This window comes from Sus scrofa, chromosome 13 (assembly GCF_000003025.6).
Source record: "Sus scrofa isolate TJ Tabasco breed Duroc chromosome 13, Sscrofa11.1, whole genome shotgun sequence".
In the NCBI taxonomy this organism is placed as follows: domain Eukaryota; kingdom Metazoa; phylum Chordata; class Mammalia; order Artiodactyla; family Suidae; genus Sus; species Sus scrofa.
The window spans coordinates 77,920,867-77,936,436 of record NC_010455.5 but is presented as its reverse complement, the minus strand read 5'-3'; the positions used below and the strand labels follow the sequence as shown (position 1 = coordinate 77,936,436).

The window sequence follows — 15,570 nt, the reverse complement described above, 5'->3', positions numbered from 1 at the left end:
CTGAAGTTACGACTTGATATGCAAAATAAAACTGTAGTTATATCTGAGTAATCCAGCTGCTTTCTTGGTTCCCAGAGCCAGTTGCTTTATTTATCTCATCTTTATTTTAAAGTAATATACTATTTACTTATTTGTCACTCTTCACCCAGTTCACACATAAGCTCCACATGAGCAGGGATTTTTTTTTTTTTTTTTTTTTTTTTTTGCTATATTCTTGGCTATAATCCCAAGGATCTCATATATAGTGCTTAGTACACAGTACAGTACAGTACACAGTAGATGCTTAATATATACTTGTTATAAAAATTGAAAAAAAAATCACCAAATGGTACTATCATCACAAATATATGCTACATCAACTTTAGTCAAGAATTTTCACTGTTGTTCACTTCTTAGCACACGATTTTGTGTTCTAATTTTACTGAGTAAACTAAGGCGCTCCTATATAAAACTCCTCAAACACCTTCTCACTATCTCAAAATTCTTTTTCATTACCCTTACTCTTTTTCTTATCCTAAGTTTCCAACCGCTTATCCTTCTGGGTTCTTAATATCAAATTTCCTGCTTCTTTTTGGAACTTTTGGCCACCCCTGTTTCCCTCCTATTCATTCCCCTCTATTGTCTAAAAACAAACTTAGATCACTTCTATTCCAAAATAAATTGACTTTAGTTCTGCTGCTTTTTTTTTTTTTTTTTTTTTGGCTTTTTAGGGCTACACTTGTGGCATGTGGAAGTTCCCAGGCTAGGGGTCAAATTGGAGCTGCAGCTGCAGCCCTGGACCACAGCCACAGCAATGTGGGATCCAAGCCACTTCTGCAACCTACACCACAGCTCATGGCAATGCTGAATCCTTAACCCATTGAGCGAGGTCAGGGATCGAACCTGTGTCCTCGTGGTTAAAATAAGATTCATTTCTGCTGCGCCACAATGGGAACTCCCCTCTGCTACTACCTTTAAACTAAAGTTGTCTTCTCCTTTTCCTTCAACTTTTCATCACTCACTTACACTCCTCATAATCCAGTCCTCTAAATCCATCCAAACTACTCAATTAAAATCATTCTTATAAAAAGAGATGTGTCATCTCTTCACTGCCAAATCAGTACCTTTAAAGCCCCTGGTCTATTCAAACTCTCTATACAGAAACCAAGATCTCATATTACTCTCTCCAACATTTTCTCCTTCACTAATTTCACTGAGGGTCCCTTACTTTTCCTACTGACCTGTTTAAATATTCTTGTGTTCCTCTTCTGGGCTCTTCTAAACCTTTTTATAAAATTGCATTGTAATTTGTCTGTCTTAATGGGGGCAGTATCGTATTACCCTGTATCTCCAGCGCTTAGCTAGTAGGAAGAAAGCGAACGTTTGCTGAAAGAATAAGTAAATGATTCCCTAGTTGAAAGTGTTTCCCAAAATGCCATGCTTGGACTTAGCCTCTACTTCAAGACAATCATACACTTTCATTTTCTATAACTTCTGTAGAGAAGATCCCAAGGTCTTTTTTCTTTACAGCTCTAAGCTCTCCCTAGAATTCAAGCATTATCATTCCAATTGTCACTAGACACCTACAGATTGTACCATCAGTACCTCAAATACAACCCGTGTCCAAATAAAAATAACCTTTCCCATATCCATAAATCAACTAACTCCCTCCCTCCCAATTTCCTTCCTTCTGGTTAATGACATATCATCATCCTGAAAAATTCGTATATCAGGGATTTCTTGCATAGTAGGGAACTCTAGGGTTCTATCCCTCCAAAAGAGTAATTAATGAACTGGTGAATATTGTCAAAATCGACTTTTACACAATTCTAGAATCTAGTTTAAAAAAAAGAAAGAAAATTTACAAAAACTAGAGCAAGAAGAAAGCTGCTGCTGCTTTGTAGTAAGAGAGCACTGTGGCATTTTAAGGTGCCTGCCTAACATCCCTTAAATCCCAAATCAATGGTGGCTGGGAGGACAGCAACCTGAACTAATGCCACAGAAAGCAATCAAGGTCTTATTCACAAAGAATTGTAATTGTGGGTTTCAACCTGTCTGGCAGCTACCTGAAGTACCAACACAATGGCTTGCCTTGGTTTCACCTGACTTAGAGCATTCTCTGGGCTAGGGTGTCTTCTGCTGAAATCATTTAGTTGATGCTGCAGCCTGGTGCTAGAGACAACTGGGACAAGGAACAGATTGGAAACCCAGAAAACAAAAACTGAAGGAGTTTGTTACACTATATCTGAGCTACCAAAAATGTTAAACAGAATCCTCCAGGCCGAAATGACACTACACAGTAACCTGAAGTCATGTGAAGAAGTGGTAAGGGTAGCTATATTTTTAAATATAAAAGCTAGTAGTATTATATGTTTAGCTTATAAGTCCTCTTTTATTCCTATATGATTTAAGATGCAAATGTATAAAATAGTAATTTCAAATCTAGGTTAACAGGCATACAATGTATAAAGACAACTATAAAAAAGCAAATTTTTATACTCTACTGAAGCTAAATTTGTATCAATTCAAAGTTGATTGTTAAAAAGTTAAGATGTTAATTGTAATCCACAGGGTAATCACTAAGGAAAAACTACACGGAAAAAGAAATGAGAATGAAAACAAAATGTACATCATAAAAAATCAATTATAAAAGGCAGTAATAAAAGAACCGAGAGGAGAAAAGGTATATGTAGAAAACAAACAGCAAAATAGCAGAAGGCCTTCCTTATCAGTAATTTCTGCCCCCCCCCTCAGGATAAGCAAGTATTTAATTGGCCTTGGTTTTAAACATTAAGTTGTCAGTTTGAGCTTGATAAAGTTTTTTTTAGTTCATATTGCTGCTTCCTTTTTAAAAAAAGTGTTTATGTGTCTTTTAAAATACAGTTGATTTACAACACTGTACCAATTTCTGTTGTACACCAAAGTGATATAGTCAATACACATACATGCATTCCCTTTCTTCCAGTATCTTCCATCATGGTCTATCCCGAGATTGGATATAGGTCCCTCTGCTATTCAGTTCCTACTTGCTTATGCTATCCAGTACCTCACTGCTTATCCATTCTAAATGTTAACAGTTTGATTCTATTAACCCCAACTCCCAGTCCATCTCACTCCCTCCCCCTGGCAACCACAAGTCTGCTCTCTATGCCTGTGAGTCTGTTTCACAGATTCATTTGTGCCATATATTATTTTATTTTATTATCATTATTTTTTTATGTCTTTTTTAGGGCCACACTCACAGCATGTGGAAGCTCCCTGGCTAGGGGTCAAATCAGAGCTTCGGCTGCTGGCCTACAGCACAGCCACAGCAATGCCAGATCTGAGCCGAGTCTGTGACCTACATCACAGCTCACTGCATGCAACACTAGATCCTCAACCCGCTGAGGGAGGCCAGGGATTGAACCTGCAACCTCATGGATACCAGTTGGGTTCATTTCCACTGAGTAACAGGAACTCCTCTGTCTTTTGATGAGAGCATTCAGTTCATTGATATTTAAGGTAATTATTCATATATATTATGTATTCACTGCCATTTTAAACCTTGTTTTCTTTTTTTTTTTTTTTTTTTTTTTTTTTTTTTTTTTTTTTTTGCTATTTCTTGGTGCGCTCCCGTGGCATATGGAGGTTCCCAGGCTAGGGGTCGAATAGGAGCTGTAGCCACCGGCCTACGCCAGAACCACAACAAGGCGGGATCCGAGCTGTGTCTGCAACCTACACCACAGCTCATGGCAACACCAGATCGTTAACCCACTGAGCAAGGGCAGGGACCGAACCCGCAACCTCATGGTTCCTAGTCGGATTCGTTAACCACTGCGCCACGACGGGAACTCCTAAACCTTGTTTTCTAGTTGATTTTATGTTTCTCCTTTGTTTCTCTCTTTTTTTTTTTAATGGTTGGATGATTTCCTTTTATGTTATACTTGTGTCCTTTTCTTCATGGTTTTTGTGAATCTATTGTTTATTTTTGATTTGTGGTTGCCTCATTTTTCAAATATGTCAACCCCTTCCTATATCTGCTCTCTTTAGACTGATAGCCACATAGGATCAGACAGTCTTTTTTTAAAAAAGTCTAGATTTTCTTGTAATCCTTCGCACATTTTATGATTTTGATGCCTTTTTTTACATCATTATGTTTATCCTTTTGCTGTTCCTTGTGTTTATCACTACTTTCATGAATAGGTTTTTTGTTTTTTTTTTTTAAATCTGTACTCTGGTTTATTTAAGTGATTACTTTCCAGATGCGATTTCCTCTACCTGATATCTTCTTACTTCTTTCCTATTTTGGAGGAGACTTTTCAGTACTCTTTTAGGACAGGTTTAGTATTGTTGTATTTAGTTTTTGTTTGAGAAATTCTTTATTTTTTCTTCTATTTTTAAATGATAACCTGGCTGGGTAGAGTATTCAAGGTTGCAAATTTTTCCATTTAGAACTTTGACATATCTTTCTCAGAAAAAAACAAAGGGATAAGTCTTTGTGACCTTGGATTTAGCAATGGATTCTCTGACTTGACACCAAAAGCACAACCAACCAAAAAAAGGATAAACTGTACTTCATTAAAACAAAAAACACTTGTGCAAAGGACACTAGCAAGAGAATGAAAAGACAATCTACAAAATTAGAAAAGTATATTTGCAAATCATAATTCTGATATGGGTTATATCCAGAATACATAAAGAACTCTTAGAACCCAACAACAAAAAGCAAAAGAACCTATCTAGAAAATGGGCAAAGGACTTGAATAAATAATTCTCCAAGGAAGATACACAAATACTCAAAAAGCACGTGAAAAGATGTTCAACATTATTAGTCATTAGGAAAGTGAAAATCAAAACCATAGTGAAATACTACTTCATATGCTACTAAGATGGTTATAAAAAAAAACAAACAAAATGAAAAAGAAAGAAAGAAGGTACATGCTAGCGTGGATATGAAGAAACTGGAACACCTCTTACACTGTTAGTCAAAATGTAAAATGGCCCAACTGCTATGGGAAATAAGTAATGGTTCTTCAAATATTAAACACAAAACTACCGTAATTCCACTCCCAGGTATATACCCAAAAGAACCGAAAACAGGTATTCAGACAAATACTTGTATACAAATGTTCATAGCATCACTATTCACAATAACCAAAAGATAAGAACAACCAAAAGGTCCATCAAGAGATGAATGGATAAACAAGATGTGGTATACCCATATAATGCAATATTATTCAGACACAAAAGGCATGAAGTAGTGATACAGGCTATAATCTCAAAAACAGTATGCTAAGTGAAAAAAACTAGACACAACAAGATCACATATTGTATGATTCCTTTTTCTTTCTTTTCTTTTTTTTTTTTTTTTTTTTTTGTTGTTGTTGTTGTTATTGCTGTTGTTGTTGTTGTTGCTATTTCTTGGGCCGCTCCCGCGGCATATGGAGGTTCCCAGGCTAGGGGTCGAATCGGAGCTGTAGCCACTGGCCTACGCCAGAGCCACAGCAACGTGGGATCCGAGCTGTGTCTGCAACCTACACCACAGCTCACGGCAACGCCGGACCGTTAACCCACTGAGCAAGGGCAGGGACCGAACCCGCAACCTCACGGTTCCTAGTCGGATTCGTTAGCCACTGCGCCATGACGGGAACTCCTCTTTTTTTTTTTTTTTAATTTTGGCCATACTCACTCCATGTGGAAGTTGCTGGGCCAGGGACTAAACCTGCATCACAGTAACAATACTGGATTCTTAATCCACTGAGCCACTAGGGAACCTGTATATGACTCCATTTACATGAAATAGCCAGAATAGGTAAATCTATACAGACAGAAAGCAGATTCACTAATCTGCCAGGGGCTGAAGGGAAGGAGTAATGGGAGTAATTGTTTAATGGGAATGGGGTTCCCTTTTTGGGTGATAAAAATGGCTTGGAATTAGACAGATGTGATAGCTGGACAATGTTGTTAATGTATTAAACACAACTGAAGAGTACGCTTTAAAACAGTTAACTTCATAAATTTATACATCATAAAAATTATTTTCTCGAAAGATTTCTGGAGTTCCCATTGTGCTTCAGTGGTAACAGGCCCAACTAGTATCCATTAGGACAAGGGTTCGATCCCTGGCCCCACTCAGTGGGTTAAGGATCTGGCATTGCCATGAGCTGCAGCGTAGGTTGCAGATGCAGCTCAGATTTGGCATTGCTGTAACTGTGGCATAGGCTGGTAGCTTTCAGCTCCAATTCCACCCCTAGCCTGAGAACTTCCTTATGCCACGGGTACAGACCTATTAAAAAAAAAAGATTTCCACCTGAAATCCTTAAAGCTGTCATGTGTCCTTTCTGCCAACACTTTTCATTTCCACTATTAATATGTTAATTCAGGCCTAAGTTGTTGTCATTGAGCCTTCTCTACCTTTGAACTAGTTTTCTTTTTTAATTAATTCAATCTATTCCATTTCAACCCGTTTTCCACATCAGTCTAATCTTTTTTTTTCCTCCCATGGCCACACCTATGGCATATGGACATTCCCAGGCTAGAAGTCAAATGTAAGCTGTAACTGAGGCCTATGCCACCACCATCACCACAGCAATGCCAGATCTAAGCCTCATATGTAACCCATGGTGCAGACTTCGGCAATGTCGGATCCTTAACCCACTGAGGAGAGCCAGGGATCGAAATCACATCCTTACAAAGACATGGGGTCTTTAACCCACTGATCCACAAAGGGAACACCAGTCTAATCTTCTTATATCACAGCTACAATCACATGACCCTATTGCTCAAAAGCCAGCAGTGGCTCTCCTGCCTATCAATTAAGGAAATACTATCCCTAGCATCTACAGCCCTCTCTAGAATGTCCTCAAGCCTTCCTTTGCAGGCTTATAGTATAGACTATTGAAAACAGCAATCAGCCTTTGGGTTCAAGTCTGCTACTTACTAACTGTAGAATCCTAAGCAAGTTATTTCACTTTTTTGAGCTCAGAAATGGAGGAAACAGCACTCACCATGAGAGTATTGTGAAAATTGAGTAAAATAATGTTAAGTAACAGCATATTACACAGAGCAAATGTTAAACACAAGCATCTTTCTATAATGCCCTACACTGAAAATACCCTGAATTTTTTAAAAATGGGCCACCTAAATCCCTTGAATTAGATGTTCCTATCTTTATGACTTAGTATAGCTTGTTTCGCTAGTTCTTCCCAAAACCTTAATTAAAATTTCTGCCTCTCAAAAACCTATCCATTCAAGAAGTGCTGTTTCAAGTAACAACTTCACTATTTTATTCGTCCTCCTGCTTCATGTTTTTCAGCATCCTTCATTCCCTACCTGTACCTCCAAAGACATATAAGCTCTCCTTCTTTTATGCATCCCAGTACCTTGTATTTCTGAGGTACCTGTATGCTAGCATTTCCTGTGTCTGTCTTTTAAGCTCATCTTGTAGAGCCTAAGATCTTCTGCATTTCCTATACTATTAGAACTATATATACTGGAGATGCTCAATAAGTGTTTGTTACATTGATTAAATTGAATACTGATATAAGCAAATGTAAAATTTTAAGCCTGAAAATAAAGGCTAGTTCCAAAATGCTTTTCTTTTGATTCTGAAAAAGATAATGTCTAAGACTACTTATGCCTTGTCCAAAAAAAGAATGAATTTTTGGACAGACTCAACAATTAAAGCCCCACCTGGGAAAATACCAAACAACCTATTTTAATCTTAGAATATTTGTTCTCTATGAAACACAGAGCCCTCTGTGATCTCTCTTGTGAACATGACTTTAACTTTATACCTGCTTAACTACTACAGCTATACAAGCTCCTCAGGAACCAAAAACCTCATGCTCTTTCAAGGCTCTGAGACTGCATGCAATGTTTTTCTGCATAAAACATGTGCCATTCTCATTCTTCAAGACTCAAAGTGTCTTCTCACTGAAGATCTCCCTATCTATCCCCAGTTACCCATTTTTTATACCACTACTATTCTTTGTAAATATTTGTACTATAATGCTCATCACTCTGCATACCAGTATTTCTTCCTGGAAATTAAAAACCATGTTTTTAACCACCTCTTTATTTCTCCCCAGTGCCTGGGCCATATAAAGTGTTCTGTTTCTATTTATCATGCGAATGACTGACAAATGCATACATAATTGATAAGCTTGCTTTTTCCACTGCTTACAAAGCTTTGTGAAGGGCCTGTTTATTGCTCTTCATTTTCCACTGCTAAAACATGGTCCTTCCAATCTCATGTTATCAATGACAGAACAGATGCAAAAGTACTTTACAAAATTATACAAAAGTAAAGTATTAGTATCCCTTAATTTCTCAATTACGTTATAATCAGCAAAAATTAGATCACTCCACAAAAGCAGACTCCTTCAGATCAAAGGATTATCTTTTCTAAATTCTTCCCAATTTCACAGTTAATTCACCACAATCCTCCTAATCTCAATTAGTCCCTTTGCATTAAATCTGTTTTTTTCTTTTTTGGCCACCCTGCGGCACATGGAGTTCCCAGGCCAGGGATCAGAGTCCAGCCAGTTGTGACCTAAGCTGCAGCTACAGCAATGCCGGATCTTTAACCCACTGTTCTGGCATAAGGATTGAACCTACTTCCCAGTGCTCCCAAGACATGGCCTATCCCATTGCACCAAAGTGGGAAATCCTTTGCATCAAATCTTTCAAAGTCGTTGCTTTTGTGACTCTAATTCTTTCTCTATCTATAGTCATAATGTGTGCACTAGGAAAACTCTTTAACAAAAGAGACCTAAATTCAAATTTTAGTGCTGCTACTTACTGGTTAATCTGATCTTGGTCAAGCTTTTTAATCTTCTCTAAACTCCAGTTTCCTTGTTTGTGAAATGGTGGTGTGTGTGAGTACACAATGATGGTGTGTAGAAGTACCTATCTCAGAATATTTTTATAAAGAACTTCTAAAAGTTTATATGTAAGGCATTCAGTAGAGTCCCTAGCACATAGCCGGTACTCAATCAATGGTGGTTACTACTTTCCTGCCTCTTAATGCTTCTGGCATTTACTTTTTCAAAAATACTTAGAACATTTATTATAGCATTAAATAGCTGGACCTGGACAGAGTTGGGAGGGAAATACTCAGGTCTAAGCAATGAGGATGTGCACAACTCTGAGGCACTTTTTTTTTTTTTTTTTTAGGTTTTATTGAAGTATAGTTGATTTATTGGTTGCAATAATTTCTGCTGTACAACAAAGTGATTTAGGCATACATATACACATATTCATTCTCTTTCAGATTCTCTTCCCACTTAGATTTCTGAAGCAGTCACTGTTATCATTAGCTTTGTTTAAAAAGCCAAAAGCATTAGTATAGCTTTCAATCTTCCCCTCACTCTAATCCACTAGTCTTACTTCTTTCTTCCTTTAGCACTATTTCTTGACCAAAACAATGTATTATTAACTCCTCAAAAGTTTTTAAGACTTTGGTTAGTCATTGTGAATATTTCATTTTCACACAGTAGTTGTCCTCAACTTAGGCAAATCTTTGTACCCATAACTCTTCTTTATGCAACTTGGTTTCCAAATCCTTTGATATACTTGATGCTAGTATTTGGAAGCATCTGAGTTTCTCAACACAATTTTTAAAGTTTATCTAGCCAGAGTGAATAGACTATGTCATTTTATTTGGACAGCAAACACATATGGGAACTACTGCATCCCTTCCCCTGAGCACCTCACAGATTTGAATCAATGCCATCACACAATGTGTTAAGATTTTTTTAGCACCTACATAATCACAGAAGCTCTTACGAAGTCTTTTACTCATGTAAACCACTGTGAGGACAGATTCTCAGCAAGTTTTTCAATTCCTTTTAAAAATTCAATGTAGAATTTTACATTAGTATCTATCTTATTCATCTTGTTTATTTCTTAGTTTTTAACTTTCACATATATTTCTGAACCCAATATACTAGTTATACTTCCATCATTAGGTCTTCTTTACTTTAAGCATGTCACTTTCCCTCCATCTAAATCACAGATTAAATAAATGTTCAAAAGAACAAGGCCTAGGAAAGTATTACTGATTCTTGCTAATTTTTTAGGGAACTATAATTCTGTTCTTATGTTCCTACTTCTTCAAAACCAGTTTCTCCCTTATGGATTTTCCCTTGATTTCCATGACACATCTGAGACTGATCAGTTGTTTACTGGGACTGTAAGACTTTTAGAGTCAGAAGGGACTTTCTAGGATCATCTAGTCTTGCCCAACTCTCTCCTTTACAAATAAGGAACAGAAAATCAGGAAAGTTAGTTATATACCCTTGGCCATATGGCTAATAAATAGTACAGCTAGGAGCAGAACTAAGGAATTCTAAATACAAATATATGGTGCTCTTTCTATTACAGGTTTTCATTTAATTTTAACAATTTTTATCTGTTCACTTCAGTTACATGAAATAAGATAAACTGTTGTTTTTTTATTATTCTCTGCTTTATCTAAAATAAATGTGCCCTTCAGGTTCTCAAGGGTACTCTGGCTACCACATACAAGGAGCACAAATATTGTCACATAAAAGTAGAGGAATCTACTTATCAAGTCCATTCAGGGAAAATGTGGGTGAAAGCCTGTCTCTAACAAGGTAAAAAGCTAAAAAAATGTAAATTTTGGCATATTGCAGGCAATGATGAAAGGAATATTTTGGGTACAAATCTAAAATCCTGACCCCCCCCCAACTGTACAAATATATTTAAGAATAACTATCAGGAGTTCCCATCGTGGCGCAGTGGTTAACGAATCCGACTAGGAACCATGAGGTTGCGGGTTCGGTCCCTGCCCTTGCTCAGTGGGTTAACGATCCGGCGTTGCCGTGAGCTGTGGTGTAGGTCGCAGACGCGGCTCGGATCCCGCGTTGCTGTGGCTCTGGCGTAGGCCGGTGGCTACAGCTCCGATTAGACCCCTAGCCTGGGAACCTCCATATGCCGCGGGAGCGGCCCAAGAAATAGCAACAACAGCAACAACAACAACAAAAGACAAAAAAAAAAAAAAAGAATAACTATCAACTTTCTAAGACTCAGTAGAGAGAATGATAATTTTATATTACATTGGTGGTACATATTAAATCTCTATAAACAATGATAAAATATGTTCTTTTTATACCACTTCTAGTTCATTTATGTTCAACATCACTTACAATCAAACTTAAACATGAACTCCACTGTATTATTAATAATAAATAACAATCACCATCTATCTCCCTACCAGAATGTAAGTTCTTTGAAAGTTAGGGTTAGTTTTTTATTGTATAACTTTTGTCTGGCCTATTGTAGGTAGGCCACCAAGAAAAATATATTCATAAGCAAATGAGTGAATAAATTAGCTCTTTTAAAGGAAAATTAACCCCCCAAAATGGATCTAAAATTTTAACAAATCCTCAAGAAGTAATAAACAAGAGATATAGTCCAGAAGGATTAATTTGGTCATCATAGTTAACTAAAGAAACAAACAAGTATTAACATTCTTTTCCCAGAAAGTGCTTGCTAGCTTTACATTTTGCCGTTTTCCCTGAAATCTCTCAACAGGTTACTCTTTTGCTTTCTTAGACTCCTTACACATAAGCAAGGTCTACAGTTCCTCTGTTTATTTTTCTTTCTTTCCTTTTTTTTTTTTTTTTTTTTTTTTGCCACGCCTGTGGCATGTGGAAGTTCCTGTGCCAGGGACTGAACCTGAGCCACAGCAGTGATAATGCTGGATCACACTAGGCCACCAGGGAAATCCCTTTGGTTTATTTTTCTAGAACCACTGAGCAAGTTCACTATCATAAGAGCATTAAAAGGCCATCAGTACATACACAGATTAGGTGCTTGTTGTTAGTATTAGTACTACTTTATGACCTGAACAAAAGAACAATTCAAGAATTCGTCATTTTCCTTCAATATTTTCATATTCTTTATATGCGCTGCTCTCACAACTCATTTCAGAATTTCAAATTTCACATTTGCCAAAGTAATTTCTAGCAATCTGACACTGATTAAGTCATAACATTCTCTTTACTGGTGCTTTTATTAAACATTAACTTCTACACTGGTCCTCTGAAATCTAAGAAAAAAAGCACTAAGACAATATCATGTTATTCCAAATGTTAAGGATGAAGGAATTTGTTCACTTAATTCTTTTGTCCTATTTTTACTGTATTTACAATTTATTTAATTCACCTCAAATGTCTATGCTAAGTTCAAGGAAGTTAACTGCATCAAATTCAAATCATTTATTTCCTTTTCCTATTTGTTATTTAAACACTGATAACAAAATATTTTAAAAGCATTTTACTTATCAAGTCAAAGCTATTATTATTTGATGTATTATCACCAACTACTTAGCTCAGGTTTCATAAACAATACAAAGCACTAGCCTATATAAACTTAACATATTCCATCCAGTTTTCCTTTAAATTTACCAAAGTGAAAACTCTAATTAAAAAACTACAAGAAAACTACAGATTTAGTAAACAGATTAACTTACTGAAAAAATCTTTAAAGACGTTGAACCAATCCATTTTGAAAAAAATCCCGTGCTCTCTTTTGTCAGTTTGTTAACCCAGCTCAGGAGAATTCTCAGTATAAACTTCCTGGTTCTGCAACATGAAACTCCCCACACCCGATCCATGTGACGTGGCCCACACCCAGGCAATAGAAAGTTTTCCTGAGGCTTCTTTCTTCCCATAACATTTTCCCCCGAACTCTAACAGAATCTATAAAACAAGTATATCATAATGGCCACAAATGGTCTGACCTTACTTTTCAGACTTACTTTGGAAGAAGCTTTAAAACATACAAACTTTTTTCAGTGGATGAAAATATATTCATGTATTCATTCTTTCTTTGTTTTCTCCTTTTTCTTCTTAACCTTCATACAATGTCTCCACAATCATTGTGAAACAAATCCATTAATTATATGGAACATATAAGTTACCAAAAAGGGCTTCAAAAATTCTGAGAAAAGAGGGGAGGCTGTCCAATGCAAAAGCCGGATTCACATCATCTATACATTACATATAAATCATGACCTTAATTTTTTTTCTTTTTAGGGCTGTACCCACAGGATATGGAAGTTCCTAGGCTGGGGGTCAAATCAGAGCTGCAGCTGCCAGCCTATGCTACAGCCACAGCAACAAAGGTTTCTGAGCTGCATCTGTGACCTATGTTGCAGCTTGTTGCAACACCAGATCTTTTAATCTACTGATCAAGGCCAGGGATCAAACCCATATCTTCATGGATACTAGCCATATTCTTAACCCGCTGAGCCACAATGGGAACTCCCTGGATCATGACCTTAAAACAGAATGTTTCCAAGCATTCTGGAATAGATAGCAAGAATTGTAATATGGTAATAAAACTAACAGTGATAGCCTCAAACTTAAATATAGTCTTGCTAAAATCATCTAAATAACATCAGAAAACTGTATGGAAGGTTTCCCAGGAATATTAACAAATAATAAAAATTGTATTTAATTAGGCTTTTAAAACTGATATGCAGTCACACCTAATACTGGGATATTTCTCCTCTTTGCTCTATATTAGTTTTTTCACTATCTTTTGTTAATTACTGTCACACTTGCTCTAGTTCCAGGATACCACTATCCTTTTAAAAAGGGACATAGGAGTTCCCGTCGTGGCGCAGTGGTTAACGAATCCGACTAGGAACCATGAGGTTGCGGGTTCGATCCCTGCCCTTGCTCAGTGGGTTAACGATCCGGCGTTGCCGTGAGCAGTGGTGTAGGTTGCAGACGTGGCTCGGATCCCGAGTTGCTGTGGCTCTGGCATAGGCTCCGATTAGACCCCTAGCCTGGGAACCTCCATATGCCGCGGGAGCGGCCCAAGAAATAGCAAAAAGACAAAAAATAAATAAATTAATTAAAAAGGGACATAAAAGTTCATCTAGGTGTGGATCTAGTCTTTCCTGTGCCTTCATCACTATGAGGCATTCTTTATTGATAGAAGTTACCTTCATTTCCCCCAATACCACTAATGAATATGCTTTAAATAAACGTCAGAAGTATTCCTGGTTCTAACTTTCTTCAGCTATTAAAGAACAGTCTCTTTCTAACTCTTTCATTCATAAGTAGAATGTGTCTGACAGTATCCATGAGGTTGCAGGTTTGATTCCTGACATCACTCAGGGGTTAAGTATCTGGTGTTGCTGTGGCTGTGGTACAGGCCAGCTACTGGAGCTCCGATTCAACCCCTAGCCTGGAAACTTCCATAAGCCACAAGTGAGGCCATAAAGATTTTAAAAATAAAGAAATAAAAACTAATATTAAAGGATTTATATTCAAAACCTTAAAATCTCAAAAAAAAAGTAACCCTTAAAGCAGTTAAATATCATGTGAAAGTTCAGATTAATAATTCCGTTTATTAAATTAGCTTTAGAATACTGGAAATGTTTTTCAGCTCAGAAACCAATATTCTATACTTTATAACTTATTTTGAATTGTACTATGTTTTAGTTTTTACTGTTTATAATGGTTAAAAACATAAAAGATTTGTCTTCTATTACTAGTAATGGAAAGAACATGCGAGTATAAAATAGCAATAATGTTAAATAAGAAATAAAACCAAATATAAAGCAGTTAGTCAATAATATTATATTTCATATCCACTAATCATTGCCACATTACTCCCAAATGATCTTTTTGTTTTTTGGGTTTTTTTTGTCTTTTTGCTATTTCTTGGGCCGCTCCCTCGGAATGCCAGCCAAGGCTGTTGCTTTTTTTTTTGTCTAAAATGATCTTTTTACAAGGAGAAATTTTACTTTTATACACACACACACACACACACACACACACACACACACACACACAAAGAACTATTAATTAACAGCATGCTTGCCTGAATACCTGAGGGAAATTCTGTCCCTCCCAATTCCTTCCTGTCAGCCAGGAAGAATTTTTTTATAAAAAGAGAGACTAGCCCTCATTTGCGCATATTTCCTTCCTATCACAGCTTTGCAAAGCCCAGTGTGAAGTAGGTTCTCCTATCTCTGGCCCTAATGGAAGGCCAGTAAAAACAAACAAACAACTTACAGTTAAGGGAAGAAAGAGGAAAAAAGAGAATCAAAATAAGAAAGAGATCAGTTTTGTCAATGCTAATCTACTACAATTAATGATCCACAATTTAAAACTCTTTTATCAAAATAAAGAATAAAACGATGGCTTGTTTTTAAAAGCAAAATGTGAGCCATTGGACATAAAATACAGCAATGTATCTTATAAAATAAGTTGCCTTAATGACAAGGAGGACATGCTCATTTATCCCCATCTCAATTAGATGTAGAATCTGCCTAAATTCCTTTTTTTTTTTTTTTTTTTACTTTTAGGGCCGCATCCGCAGCATATGGAGGTTTCCAGACTAGACGTCTAATTGGAGCTACAGCTACCAGCCTACACCACAGCCACAGCAATGTGGGATTTGAGCCACATCTGTGACCTCCACCAGAGCTCACGGCAACACCAGATCCTTAACCCACTGAGCAAAGCCAGAGATCGAACCAGCATCCTCATGGATCCTAGTCAGGTTTGTTGACCACTGAGCCACAAAGGGAACTCCCAATCTGGCTAAATTCTAATAGGCACTCTT

At 36.9% G+C, this 15,570-nt stretch overlaps 1 protein-coding gene across 4 annotated transcripts in view; it reads right to left on the bottom strand.

The window, feature by feature from the left end:
* NCK1 (NCK adaptor protein 1) overlaps positions 1 to 15,570 on the bottom strand; it is a 77,290-nt gene that overhangs the window by 4,508 nt on the left and 57,212 nt on the right. The window contains exon 3 of one of the 4 annotated variants that reach the window (XM_005669868.2): positions 12,458 to 12,686. Coding sequence (XP_005669925.1) covers positions 12,458 to 12,491 — 34 coding nt within the window. The 5' untranslated portion in view covers positions 12,492 to 12,686. 4 annotated transcript variants of the gene reach the window in all.